The sequence below is a fragment of the Typopeltis vanoorti genome, chromosome 8, assembly GCF_054136105.1.
Source record: "Typopeltis vanoorti isolate ZY-2024b chromosome 8, IOZ_Tvanoo_1.0, whole genome shotgun sequence".
NCBI lineage: Eukaryota > Metazoa > Arthropoda > Arachnida > Uropygi > Thelyphonidae > Typopeltis > Typopeltis vanoorti.
In genome coordinates, this window is record NC_143556.1 from 49895626 (window position 1) to 49910451 (window position 14826).

General features: G+C 35.1%; 1 protein-coding gene across 1 annotated transcript in view; it reads right to left on the reverse strand.

Moving 5' to 3' along the window:
- The window catches only part of Vps52 (vacuolar protein sorting 52), a 273390-nt gene that overhangs the window by 178309 nt on the left and 80255 nt on the right, over positions 1-14826 (reverse strand). Inside the window, exon 6 of the mRNA XM_090396657.1 lies at positions 10209-10322. Within this exon, the coding sequence (XP_090252783.1) occupies positions 10209-10322 (114 nt within the window). The remainder of the gene's footprint in view (positions 1-10208; positions 10323-14826) is intronic.

Below are 14826 nucleotides of genomic sequence, written 5' to 3' on the forward strand. Positions count from 1 at the left end.
GGATCCAGAAGAAATTTCTTAATCGTTTTTTCAGAGTATCCATTTTGTTTAAAGATAAGAGATAGGTGATTTATTTCTTTTTGGAGTTCTCATCCGGTTCATTCAAAAGAGAGCATGCTCTGTGTCCTAAGGTAGATATAGTTCCAAGTTTCTGTGTTGGGAAATGATGAGAATGACTGTGCAGATATCTACTGGTATGAGTAGGCTTCCTGTATATAGAGATTTTTAATCTTTCAGAGCATCGTGTAATCATTACATTCAGGAAAGGTAAGGAGTTATTTTGTTCTAGATCAGCAGTAAATTTTATATTAGGATGTTGGTTGTTAAGATGATGAAGAAAATCTATGAGAGATGTGCATCCGTGACTCCATATAATGAAAATATCATCAACATAACGTTTCCAAAGTTTTGGTTTAAATGAGAAGGAAGATATAGCTTTCGTTTCAAAATCTTCTAGGAAAATGTTTGCTAGAACTGGGGACAATAGATTGCCCATTGTTTGAGTTATAACATCCCTGATAGTCATACTGCAGTTGTTCAATACTGGCGCTCATGAGAACCTGCACGCATACATACACGCAATAAACAATAGCGAACCAGTTAGAACAACTTAAAAAATACACGTTTTTTTTGTTTCAATTATGTGTTGCAATTTTTACCTGTAATTTTCAGTTTTTTAGATGCTTCAATGTTTATTACTATTCTCTTCCTTTAATGAATACCTGATGAAAGCTGTTATAAGCCTAGTTGTATTATTCTCATAAAAAACTTTATAAGTTACCTCGGTTTTTAAGTCATTAAATTTATATTTTTTAAAAATGTATCACAACAACCGAGCGGAAGTCCATAATTACATATATATATATATATATATATATATATATATATATATATATATATATATATGTATGTATTCTTGATCTTCTACTCAGTTGTAATGATACATTTTAGAGAATAAATTTTATATCTTTAAACTAAGATAAAATATTAAATTTTAATGATAATCATACAACTAGTTTCAACCTTTTACAGCCTTCTTCAGGTATCCACTAAAGGTAGAACACAGTAATAAAAATTTGAAGTTACAAAAAACTGAGAATTACAGGCAAAAAATGCAATACATAATTGACACAAAAATGTTGTATTTTTCAAGTCATTCTATCTAACGTGCTATTGTTTGTTGTATGCGTGCTTGCAGGTTCTCGTGAGTGCCAGTATTGAACAACTACAGTATGGTATGGCTATTAGAGATGTTATAACTCAAATTGCTGCTCAAATGTTCAGGATTAAGGAGGATTTCTCTGGACTCCATGATTTTTCTTTCAAACTCATCCCTACAGCGAAAAATGTTTTAGGATTTATCCCAGCAAACTGAGTGACGCTGTAGATCATCATGAGGGTTATTAGAGAAAAGAACATGACTGGATAGCGCAGATGCATGTGATCTTTTATAGATGTCTCTCTTATGCTCTTCAATACGCAGTTCAACAGATTTGTTAGTCTGTCCAAAATAAGGAATATTACAATCGCACCATAATTTGTAAACACCTGGATATTTCAGGTTATGATGAATAGGCTTCGGATGGCTTATAAGAGAACGGACTTTAGGGAGTGTAGTGAAAAACGTCCTGATGTTGTATTTTTTTAAGGACTTTAGCCAATTTATTGGAGACTGAACTAATGTAAGATATTGAGATGCTACCTTTAAAATTAGTAGTTTCCGCAGTACATTGCCTAGGAGGATCCAGAAGAAATTTCTTAATCGTTTTTTCAGAATATCCATTTTGTTTAAAGATAAGAGAAAAGTGATTAATTTCTTCTTGGAGCTCATCTGGTTCATTTAAAAGAGAGCATGCACTGTGTCCTAAGGTAAAACTAGTTCTGAGCTTTTGTGATGGAAAGTGATGAGATTGACAGTGAAGATATCTATTAATATGAGTGGGTTTTCTGTATATAGAGATTTTAAATCTATCAGAGCATCGTGTAAGAATTACATCCAGGAACGGAAGGCAGTTATTTCATTGTAGTTCGGCAGTGAATTTTATATTAGAATGCTGGTAGTTAAGATGACGAAGAAAATCCATGAGAGATGTGTGTCCGTGACTCCATATAATGAAAATGTCGTCAACATAATGTCTCCAAAGTTTCGGCTTAAATGAGAAGGACGATATGGCTTTTGTTTCAAAATCTTCCAGGGAAATGTTTGCAAGAACTGGAGATAAAGGTTTACCCATTGCCTTGGTTTTGTTTGTAAATGGAGTCCCTATAACTGAAGTAGCCAGATTGAATACAATGCTTTAGTAAAGCAAATATCTTTTTAGACAATTTGTCCTTAAGTAATGTTAATACCTTCTCAGTAGGGACGTTAGTAAATAATGAGATAATGTCAAAACTTTCTATGATATCATTTTCACTGATGGAAATATTTTTGATATGAGAAACAAAATCTGTGGTGTTTTTGATGAACGATGAAGATTTATTGGAGAAACACTTGAAGTATTCTGCAAGATGTTTCGAAAGCTTATAAGTAGGACCATCAATTCCTTCCAAAGGATACCTGTGTACATATATATATATATATATATATATACATATATATACATACATATATATATATACAGGTGTCCTTTGTTTAACGTGGCTTTGCTTAATGTGGAATTTGATTAAACACAGTGAAATTAATTGCGTCAATCCCTTTATACATGTGGCAAGAGTTTTAATTAACTTGCCTTTAAATTTAGTATGCAAAAATATATAAGCCTCGAGGAGTGTTTCCTGGCAGAGAGAAAAAGTCCTAAACATGATGATGTTGTTGATAATGCACTTGGTCATCCAAACTCTCTTAATGATCTGTGTGAGAATGTGAAAGTTTTATTCTTTTCACCAAATACGACATCATTGGACCTGGCAACTTTCAAAGGCAGTAGAAACAAAACAGGAGAAAACGCGATTACGCTCCAAGAATTTTGGAAAAAATTTAACATTAAACACGCAATTGAAAACATTCATGACTCGTGAGAGCAAGTATCTTCTAGATGCATGAGAGCTGTTTGGAAAAGGAAAAACCTTTTGTAGAATGCAGTAATGAATCAGGTGGTTTTCAAAATCCTGTGAACAACGTGGTTGAAGAAAATGTTGCAATTGGTGAAGACCTTGGTTTTGATGGTGTTGATGCAGAAGATGTTAAAGAATTATTGAATTCAAATTAAAAAGACATACAAAAATATTTTGGGAAAATTTGGAGAAAAGAGCAAAGCTAATAATAATGGCAAATATCTGTTGGATTTCTGCTCAGGACATGGACTGGTTATTACTAACACCATGTTCCAACATAAAGATGTGCACAAATTCACATGGAGAGAAGAGACTAGTAATAAGAAAAGTCTCATTGACTATGTTATTGTTGATAGTGATGTCTTCTCCCTGGTGCAGGACACCAGAGTGTACAGAGGATTTGAAATTGGAAGTGATCACTATTTAGTCTTGAGTAGGATAAAATTGAATTTCATATTGAAAAGAATAACATGTAAGAAAGTTTTAAAGCGAATAAAAGTTGAGCAGCTCTCAGATGTGAACTGTAGACTAAAATACAGAAAGATTATTGAAAAGAAAATGAAAGAGTTTGAGAACAGGAATCAAACCTTGGAGATTCAGTGGCAAACTCTGAAGAAAACATTGATTGATTCTGCCAGAGAGGCATGTGGTGAGGTTGTGTGCAAGGATAAAAAAAATCAGAACTCCCTGATGGACACAGGAAGTTAAAGAGGCAGTGAAGGAAAAGAAGTAAGCATATCAAAAGTTCCTGGCAAATAAGTCAGCTTTTATTCCTGCAGAATACAGAGACAAATGTAAGAAAGCTAAACAGTGTGTAAAACTAGCTAAACAAAAGTCATGGGAGGACTTTGGCAAGAATATAGAAAATAAATATGAAGAAGGTGGCAAAATATTCTGTAGTTTGTAGAAGAAGCTTAGGAATGGAGGAAAGAGTGCTGTAAAAGGAATTAGAGATGATAAAGGTGACATGAAAACAGGAGAAAAAGATATCCTTGAAGTATGGAGTAATTACTTTGAAAAACTGCTAAATGAAACAAGCAGTGATGACAGCATAGTGATAAAAAACACTGACCAGGCATGCAGTCAGGAATACATATCCATACTTGAAGTAGAAAAAGCCATCAAAGGCTTGAAATGTGGAAAGGCATCAGGAGTAGATGATATTCGACCAGAAATGCTGAAGTATGGTGGTATAAAAGTCTTACAGTGGCTGCACTGCATAGTTCAGAAAGCCTGGACAGAGGGACGAATTCCTGATGATTCCTGATACCCATATATAAAAAGGAAAATAAAACTGAATGTGAGAATTGCAGAGGTATTTCCCTACTGAGTGTTCCTGGCAAGATCTATGCCAGTATACTTGAGAAACGGTTGAGAAGAATTGTGGAAGAAAAGCTTGGTGAAGAACAAGCTGGATTCAGGCCAAATAGAGGCTGTTAGGATCAGATCTTCACTTTACGACAAATAGTTGAGAAAGCATGGGAATATAACAAAGATCTGTATTTAAGTTTTGTCGATTTGGAAAAGGCATATGACAAGGTGCCAAGAGAGAAGCTATTCAATACGCTGCAGTTATATGGTGTCAATGGGGCATTATATCAAGCAATACTTAGTCTTTATTTGAGTTGTAAGTCAGCAGTTAGAATTGAAGGAAGTACAGGAAGATGGTTTAATGTTAAATCTGGTGTGAGACAAGGTTGTACATTATCCCCTCTGTTATTCATTATCTACATGGATCACGTTATGAAAGAAAGTGATATTAAACATGATATCAAAATTGGAGATGTTAATATCAGTTCTTTGCCTTATGCGGAAGATGTTATACTTCTAAATAAATGCGCTACAAGTCTGCAAGAGTCCCTTACTAAATTGAATAACTGTTGTAATAGATATGGTATAAAGGTCAGCAATAAAAAAAGAAAGACAATGAAAATAGGCAGAATCGTTGAAAATGTCAACTGTGTTGTGAATGGAGAACCTGTGGAACAAGTAAAACATTTCAGCTACTTAGGCACAATTTTTACTGAAGATGGTAAATTAAATATAGAAATAGACAACAGAATCAGCAAAGCTGGTATGGTGGGAAGTCAATTGAATAAATTCATATGGAATAAGAGAGAAATTAGTCGGAACACTAAATTAGCTGTATACAAGACAGTGTTCAAACCAGTTTTAACTTATGTATCTGAGAGCTGGGTCAGAAGTAAAACACTTGACCAAAGACTAGAGACGCAGATATGAGAGTCCTGAGAAAGATTAGAGGCGTGAACAGATGGCATCAATGGCAATATCATATTAATAACATTGTCAGCATCCAGGAATGCATTAGCAGAGCTAATCTCAGGTGGTATGGTCACTTAAATAGAATGGGAGAGGAAAGATTAGCAAAACAAGTGTTCTCTGCCAGGTTGGCAGGAAAACGACCCAGAGGAAGACCAAGATATAGGTGGATTGATACGGCACAAAGTGCCTTAGACGATAGAAATATAAGATCTGATAATGCTGGAGTCTTGACAAGTAACAGACTGATTTGGAAGAAAATTGTAGATAGGAAGTTAGTAATGATGTAATTTTTTCATGTAGTACTGTCATATCCCACCCCTTGAGGGTACATAGCAGGAATATGATGATGATGACGATGATGAATTAAAAAGATTTCAGGGACAATAATCTTCTTGAAATTGAAGACAACGAACAAATGGAATGTGAAGATGAGGATCCAAAGGAGATAACAATCAAAGAACTGGATGGAATATTTCTCAGTTTAGAATCGCTTAAGCAGCAAGTAATGGATATGGATCCAGATGTTAATCGAAAAATGATTGTTTGCTGAGGTCTAGAGAGTCACTTTGCTTGTTATCATAGAATTTATGCTGATAAGAAAAAAATAATAAAACTGTCAAAATGCCTCTTGATAACTTTTTTGATAAAAAAATTGCAGTAACTAATGTAGGTACAAGCATTTATGAAGCATTTATTTTGCATTCATTTTTTATCTTTTCTAAAAGAGTACCATATTAAACGAATTATTAATACAGTAGTCGATCATGGATGAATTGTAATTTTTCCCATTGATTATTATATTTGATTAATGCGATTTTGATATACGGTAACATCGAGGGATTAATTAATGGCATTAATCAAGGGATACCTGTATACATACACACACACATACACACACCCTACAAGTTGAATAATCTGTGTGGTGTATAACTACTAGAAAATAAAAATAATAAGCAATTTGTCTTGAGAAAAATTTCATCCTTAAATGCTCTAATATTAACTCTCTCTCTCTTTCTCACTCAAGAACACACACACGCACGCACGCACAAGCATCATTCACTGGTCAGGTAAAAGAATGACAAGCGCTTTAGTTTGAAATATACAAGTAAATTCTCAAGGAATCAAGGAACATCGTCTAAGCCTTTTCAAATGAAACTGAATCAACTGGTCTCAAGCAAAGGTTTATTCCCCCTCCCCTCCAAAAAAAGCAAGCAGATAAACATGCAGTGAACACTCTTATAAGGTTCTTCTTGTCCTGGACAGGATTTGAACCCAGGTCTTCCCAACCAAAGGACATGATGGTACAGAGACTACTGGGAATCCAGCTGATCAACTAAGTCAGCAGTTAAATATAAACTTTTATTAAGGGTAATATTTGTCTTGGATATGCTAAGTTATAAGTGAATTTTGCAAGCAGTAACTTACATTCACTTCAGCAAAATTTACTGCTACATGTAAACTTCTTCTTCTCAATTGAGTATTCTGCAAATGAGCAGGTTCTTCTCTTAGTAGCAAAAACTTTTCTTCCACTCTCTTCTGTCTGACCCTTCTCTTTCAAGGTTGTGTACCTGTCTCCATTCAGCATGTCATCTAGCATTGTTTTCTTTACTCTTCCTTTTTGTTTTTCTTTTTCCATTTCTCCTTCAATGGCATCTCTGATGATTCCATTTCCTCTCAGAATATGTCCAATCAAGTTTCCCTTTCTTCTTTTTATCCTCCTTAACAGATGTCTTTCTTCTTCTACTCTTTTTAAGACCTCTTCATTAGTTATTTTATCTGTCCATTTGATTTTTTCCATCCTTCTCCAAATCCAAAGTCCAAATCCACATCTCAAAGCTTTCCAAAATCTTAATTTCTTCTTCTTCAATATCCAAGTTTCAGCTGCATAGAGGGCAACACTCTACACATAACATTTTATTAGTCTTTTCTTTAGGTTTCAATCCATTTTACTTCTGAATAAATTCCATTTTCTATTAAAGGCATCTTTTCCCATCACTATTCCCATCACTATTCTTTTATGTCACTTTTACATCTTCCATCACTGCTAATAACACTTCCTAGATATTTAAATGTCTTTACTTGATTCAATTTTTCTCCATTTATTCTGATATCCATATTTGCCTCTTTCCTAGCTATTTCCATTACCCTTTGTTTTTCTTATGTTAATTTTCACTCGATAATTGATACAGGATTCCAGTAATGCTCAACAGATGTTGTAGTCCTGTTTCAGTATTTGATAATAATGCCATGTCATCTGCATATCTTATTGCAAATATCTGTCTACCTTCAATCTTTATTCCTTCTTCCGAATTCTCCAGTGCTTCTTTTAGCATTGCTTCTGAATACATATTAAACAAAATTGGTGACAGAGAACAGCCTTGTCTTACCTCTTGTCGAATGATACCTGGTTCTGTTGTACCATATATGTCTCTCACCATGGCAGTTTGTCCCATATATAGTGAAATAATTAACCTTCTGTCTTTCCAATCTATACCAATCTTTTCCATTACTTCCACTATCTTATCCCATTTTACAAAGTCGAAAGCTTTTTCAAAATCTATATAACAGATATTAACTTTCTTATTCACTTCCAGGCTTCTTACATGTAAACATTATATTGTAAAATCTCATGCGGTGAAATTTTGTTGAAATTCTCCAACATCGATTTTACAGAGGTTATAAATCATGTGAATAGCAGAATTGTATATAACTATAAATTAATGTTTATATTCTGATGTTGACTTGTAAGAGTAGCTGAATGTAAAAATGACACTGAATTGTACATAAGCTGTAAAACATGTAAAGGTCTGAATTGTACATAACGTTGGTTTAATGTTTAAGTTCTGATACTAACTTGTAAAAGTAACTGAATGTAAAAGTGTATGTGCATCGAGTTAAGAGGATTAGTCAGCATTATGTTGGCGACCTGAAGGTGAACAACAGGATATGATAGTACTACATGAAAAACTTACATGATTACTAACTTCCTATCTACAATTTTCTGAAGGTCACTCAAATGTAGAGATTTTGCCACCAAAACAGAAGGTCAGGGCAAGTGACGTCAATATGTTTACAGAAGATCCGGGGATCTCTGATCCTATGACAAAGAACTTCGAATCATATAAAAACATCTTGAGGACTTCAGGACGCTCTCTTAGTTTCTTTCTCTTGCTGATGTTCATTGGCTCGCTCGGACTCCCGAGGTTTTGCTGGTGCATGACTCCAAGTACAGGGATTCAGGAGAGGCAGTTTATTCTCAGAGATGTGTTTCCAATAACGGGATGTGCCACGTGCATATAGTTACACAGCACCCAAAGTAGATCCAGTACTGACGGAGGGCAATACTACGATTCCCGGGAAGGACTACTGAATGACGACTGCCAAGAGCCGTTCAGTGACGACCAGAACACAGGATGAAAGGAAGCAGTCAACAGAACTATCTATAAGTCTTCAAATCTGGTAGGACTGTGTGTGCTGCTGCAAATTGCGAGTAGATGCTACTATACTAATGTTAAAGGTAATGCATAAGAGTTGTATGTATGTTCTCTGAATTTAGCTCTGTTGAATTAGTTGTTAAGTCGCAATAAGAGAAAAGAGGCTGAGTGTTAGGTGGCATATTCTGAGAAAGAATGTTTAGCCAATGATGCAAAATGTTACAGCTAAATATTGACTAAAATTGTAAACAAGTTGTTAAGTATAGTGAATAATAGAACTAATTGTATAAGCTACGATTTAAGCTCATGATAGGCCTTAGAGAGCGGATGCACATTTGAGTATGGAATTGCAAAGTTTGTCTGTGGTTAAATAAACATGTTTTGTTTGTATAAATTCCTCGCCTGATCTTTGACCAATGCACTATCTCACAAAACAATCAAACCTCTGTGTGTGTGTGTGTGTGTGTGTGTGTGTGTGTGTGTGTGTGTGTGTGTGTGTGTGTGTGTGTGTGTGTGTGTGTGTGTGTGTGTGTGTGTGTGTGTGTCTAAGTAGAATAATTGCCACGACTGAATGTTTAAGAGTTGCTTAAGTAAATGATTATTCTTATATGTATTCTAACTAATCTTCTCATGCTTTTACAATCAATTCAGGATGGTGGAGTCGATAATTAATATAAATTTTTCCTGAATTGCATAGTGTGGTAGTTAGTGACCTATAAAAGTGAACTGCCTATTCCAAAGTTCCTCTCACTTGCGCCGTGAGCACTTGTAGGAAATTAAGGGGGTACAAGCGGGGACTTAGATAATGAGGTGTATGTAATCAAATTGTAACTGTATGGAGCATGAGTAAAAAAATTGATATATTAAAATAACTAATGAGGCTAACAAACAATGTTGAAACATTCATTCAATACACCCCAAAATAAGTTTATAACAATATATTTACAATGCGCAACTGCAATATATATAAACACACAATTGATTGTGCTTTTCTATGTATATAAATGCATTAACGATTGCATTTATATTATAAATGCAATTGTTAATGCACGTGGAAAAAGGTGATGAACTATTTTACTACTTTTATATCAAAACAACAACAAACAAACACTGTTTTAACCAGAGTACCTTCCAAGGCCTCACTCCTACTGACCTCAAAGAGTCTAAACTGATCTGGGTAGTGACCCTTCCTAAAAAGAATAGCAATATACACATCTGAAAGGAAGTGTGCTTTGTATTATGGGATACCAAGGTAAACCTCTATATACAAGTAGATAAAAACATTTCACACACAAATTTTGTTTGCTTACGTTTTAATAAAGGATTAAAACACAAATATCATTTGCTTTGAATCATTGAACCAAGCAAAAAAATAAAAAAGAAGTTTTAAAAAACATACTTTCTTTCAGAATAATGAAGGTCAAAATTTGTACTTACTTGTCGATTTTTCAACCTGATGTTCATTGAAACAGACTGTTGTTGTAAATTTAATATTTCATGACTAATGCTTCCCAAATCGGACTGAAAGGTTAAGAGCATTTGCTCCATCCTCTAAAAATAAAAGAAAACAACCAAAAAAATAAAAAAAAGAGATTATTAAACAAGCTAAAAGTGTATTACACGAATATTCTTTTAAATTTGTGCAAACATATTAATCAGCTATCCTAGTATTCATCATCATCAAATTCCTGCCATGTACCCTCAAGGGGTGTCAGGATATGATAGTACTACATGAAAAATTTACATCATTACTAACTTCCAATCTAAAATTTTCCTCCAAATCAGTCTGTTACTTGTCAAGACTCCAATATTATCAGATCTTATATTTCTATCGTCTAAGGCACTTCGTATGGTATCAATCCACTTACATCTTGGTCTTCCTCTGGTCATTTTTCTGCCAACCTAGCAGAGAACACTTGTTTTGCTAATCTTTCCTCACCCATTCTGTTTAAGTGACCATACCACCTCAGATTAGTCCTGCTAACACATTCCTGGATGCTGACAATGTCAAGTTCTTTCCAAATATCCTCGTTTTTAATATGATATTGTCATTGATGCCATCTGTTCATGCCTCTAATCTTTCTCAGGACTCTCATATCTGCGGTTTCTAGTCTTTGGTCAAGTGTTTTACTACTGACCCAGCTCTCAGATCCATAAGTTAAAACTGGTTTGAACACTGTCTTGTATACAGCTAATTTAGTGTTCCGACTAATTTCTCTCTTATTCCATATGAATTTATTCAATTGACTTCCCACCATACCAGCTTTGCTGATTCTGTTGCCTATTTCCCTAAGTAGCTGAAATGTTTTACTTGTTCCACAGGTTCTCCGTTCACAACACAGTTGACATTTTCAACAATTCTACCTATTTTCATTGTCTTTGTCTTTTTAATGCTGACCTTCCTACCATGTTTATTACAACAGTTATTCAATTTAGTCAGGGAATCTTGCAAACTTGTAGAGGATTTATTTAGAAGTATAACATCGTCCGCATAAAGCAAAGAGCTGACATTAACATCTCCAATTCTGATATCATATTTAATACCATTTTCCTTCATAATGTGATCCATATAGATAATGAATAACAGAGGGGATAATGTACATCCTTTTCTCACACCAGATTTAACATTAAACCATCTTCATGTACCTCCTTCAATTCTGACTGCAGACTTACAAGTCAAATACAGACTAAGTATTGCTTGATATAATGCCCCACTGACACCATATAACTGTAGCATATTGAATAGCTTCTCTCTTGGCACCTTGTCATATGCCTTTTCCAGATCGACAAAACTTAAATACAGATCTTTGTTATATTCCCATGCTTTCTCGACTATTTGTCGTAAAGTGAAGATCTGATCCTGACAGCCTCTATTTGGCCTGAATCCAGCTTGTTCTTCACCAAGCTTTTCTTCCACAATCCTTCTCAACCATTTCTCACATATACTTGCATAGATCTTGCCAGGAACACTCAGTAGGGAAATACTTCTGTAATTCTCATATTCAGTTTTATTTCACTTTTTATATATGGGTACTATTAGAGCTCTACTCAAATCATTGGGAATTCGTCCCTCTGTCCAGGCTTTCTGAACTATGCAGTGCAGCCACTGTAAGACTTTTATACCACCATACTTCAGCATTTCTGGTCGAATATCATCTAATCCTGCTGCCTTTCCACATTTCAAGCCTTTGATAGCTTTTTCTACTTCAAGTATTGATGTGTATTCCTGACTGTATGCCTGTTGAGTGTTTTTTATCACTGAGCTATCACTGCTTGTTTCATTTAGCAATTTTTCGAAGTAATTACTCCATACTTCAAGGATATCTTTTTCTCCTGTTTTCATGTCACCTTTATCATCTCTAATTCCTTTTACAGCACTCTTTCCTCCATTTCTAAGCTTCTTCAACAACCTCCAGAATATCTTACCACCTTCTTGATATTTATTTTCTATTTTCTTGCCAAAGTCCTCCCATGACTTTTGTTTAGCTAGTTTTACACAGTGTTTCGCTTGCTTACATTTGTCTCTGTATTCTCTAAGAGCAAAAGCTGACTTATTTGCCAGGAACTTTTGATATGCTTTCTTCTTTACCTTCACTGCCTTTTTAACTTCCTGTGTCCACCATGGAGTTCTGATTTTTCTATCCTTGCAGACAACCTCACCACATACCTCGCTGGCTAAATCAATCAGGATTTTCTTCAAGGCTTGTCACTGAATCTCCAAGGTTTGGTTCCTGTTCTCAAACTCTTTCATTTTTTCATCAATAATCTTTGTGTATGTTAGTCTACAGTTCACGTCTGAGAGTTGCTCAACTTTTATTTGCTTTAAAACTTTCTTGCATGTTATTCTTTTCAATATGAAATTCAATTTTATCCTGCTCAAGACTAAATAGTGATCGCTTCCAATTTCAAATCCTCTGTACACTCTGGTGTCCTGCACCAGGGAGAAAACATCACTATCAACAATAACATAGTCAATGAGACTTTTCATATTACTTGCCTCTTCTCTCCTTGTGAATTCAACATTTTTATGTTGGAACATGGTGTTAGTAATAACCAGTCCATGTCCTGAGCAGTAATCCAACCGGTATTTGCCATTATTATTAGCTTTGCTCTTTTCTCCAAATTTTCCCAAAATATTTTTGTATGTCTGATAATCATTTCCTATTCTGCTATTTAGATCTCCAACAAGGACCAACTTTTCCTTTTTCATTGTCAGTTGCTTTTTCTAAAGCATCAAAAAATTCCTCCTTCTACCTTAGTAGAACATTCTGTCGAATGTTCTACTAAGGTAGAAGGAGGGATTTTTTGATGCTTTAGAAAAAGCACAAAAAAGCACAAAAAACCATAGGCACAAATAAGTCTCATTGTCCAATTCCCCATTCTGATATTTTCCCACATCACTCTACTTGAGACTGCCTGCCATTGAAGAAGATCAGCCTCGTATTTTGTGTTGAATACTATGGCTATTCCTTCTTTTCCTTGATTGTCATTTCCAGAATATATAGAAATATAGAAAATGATGGCTCTCAGATCCATAAGTTAAAATTGGTTTGAACACTGTATTGTATACAGCTAATTTAGTGTTCCGACTAATTTCTCTCTTATTCCATATGAATTTATTCAATTGACTTCCTACCATACCAGCTTTGTTGATTCTATTGTCTATTTCCATATTTAATTTACCATTGCTAGATCTTGAATGATGGTTCTATCAAGAATAGAACTGCTCCATTCAAGATTTAAACAAGAACAACTATATTAAGCAAAAGCACACTTGTATTCTTGGCAAAACAGACATAATATGTAAAAATGCAGATGTTAACTTTGCTTAAGAAGGGAAATAAAATATAAAGGAAGAAATTGAATCCTAAATTAAAATGAAATTGAAGAACGAAATAAGTATTAGATTGTACTATGTTTAAAGTATTGTCTAAAATAGATGGAAATCTTAAACTTTTAAAAGCACCAATATGAAACTATGCCATGTATAAAATCGCGTATTGTTGTGTGAACGAAAGTACAAAGGTTGCTGTGTGACCACCAAAGATGACAAAACGAATGATGAGTAGGCATTCGTGGAAGGTGCTCGAATTTTGCATTCCCCGAAGAGAGTGATCCTCGTTCAGCAAGGAGGTGACAGCCAATTGGAAGGCGTCATAGACAAGCTTGGAGTACGGAAGAGGGCGCCATAGAAGAGTTTAAAAGCAAACTCACGCGACTGGAGGCTCTCTCTTAGTTCCTTCTACATTTTTTTTTTGGTTCCTGTGGTGTTCCCCGGTTGCGCGTGCCCCCCCCCATGGGTTACTGGCTCGTAGTTCAGAAGTTAGCACGGCTGATATTTGATAAGACAGCAGCGAGCTTATTGCTCATAGTTCTGAGGTGGGTCAGCACGGCTGATATCTGATAAGATGGCAGGGCGGCAGCGAGCTTATTGCTTGTAGTTCCGAGGCGGGTCAGCATGGCGGCAACGTGTTTCTAGTTGCTGAGTGGCGCGAATCGAAGAAGCTGAGCACGAGATGACGACATTGTTTCGAGTTTCAGCCATCAGTCTGGTTCTAACCGATGAGAAGGCAGCAAAGGATTCCCTTTGAAGATAATTTGTGTTAAAAGCAGCATCGCGAAAAGTTCGTAAGCCCAGAGGAAACAAAGAAAAAAAAATTGGGACGAGCATGTGACTCCACGTGGCGGCAGATCACCGTACAGAGAGACAATCCATAACAAAGAACAGATGGAAGGATCGAGAAATTGTGTAACAAGGTGGTAACGTACAAAATCTTCATTTTTTGTATTATCTATTAGTGATGAGTGAAAAAAAATAGACCAAGATTAGAAAAGAAGATAGTGAGAATTCAGAAACAGTTTCATGTGTTAAGTTGATTGAATTGGACTGGTAGTCTACGTTCTTAGATTGTCTAAACCCTAGTTAATGTGTATGGGTCGTTAGTAACACTAATTTAATTTGATATCAGGAACCATGTTTGTGATTTAGATGAATCATGAGAGTGTATAAATAATTTGCCCGTTTGATTACCACTGCCTTGCTTTACCTATTTTT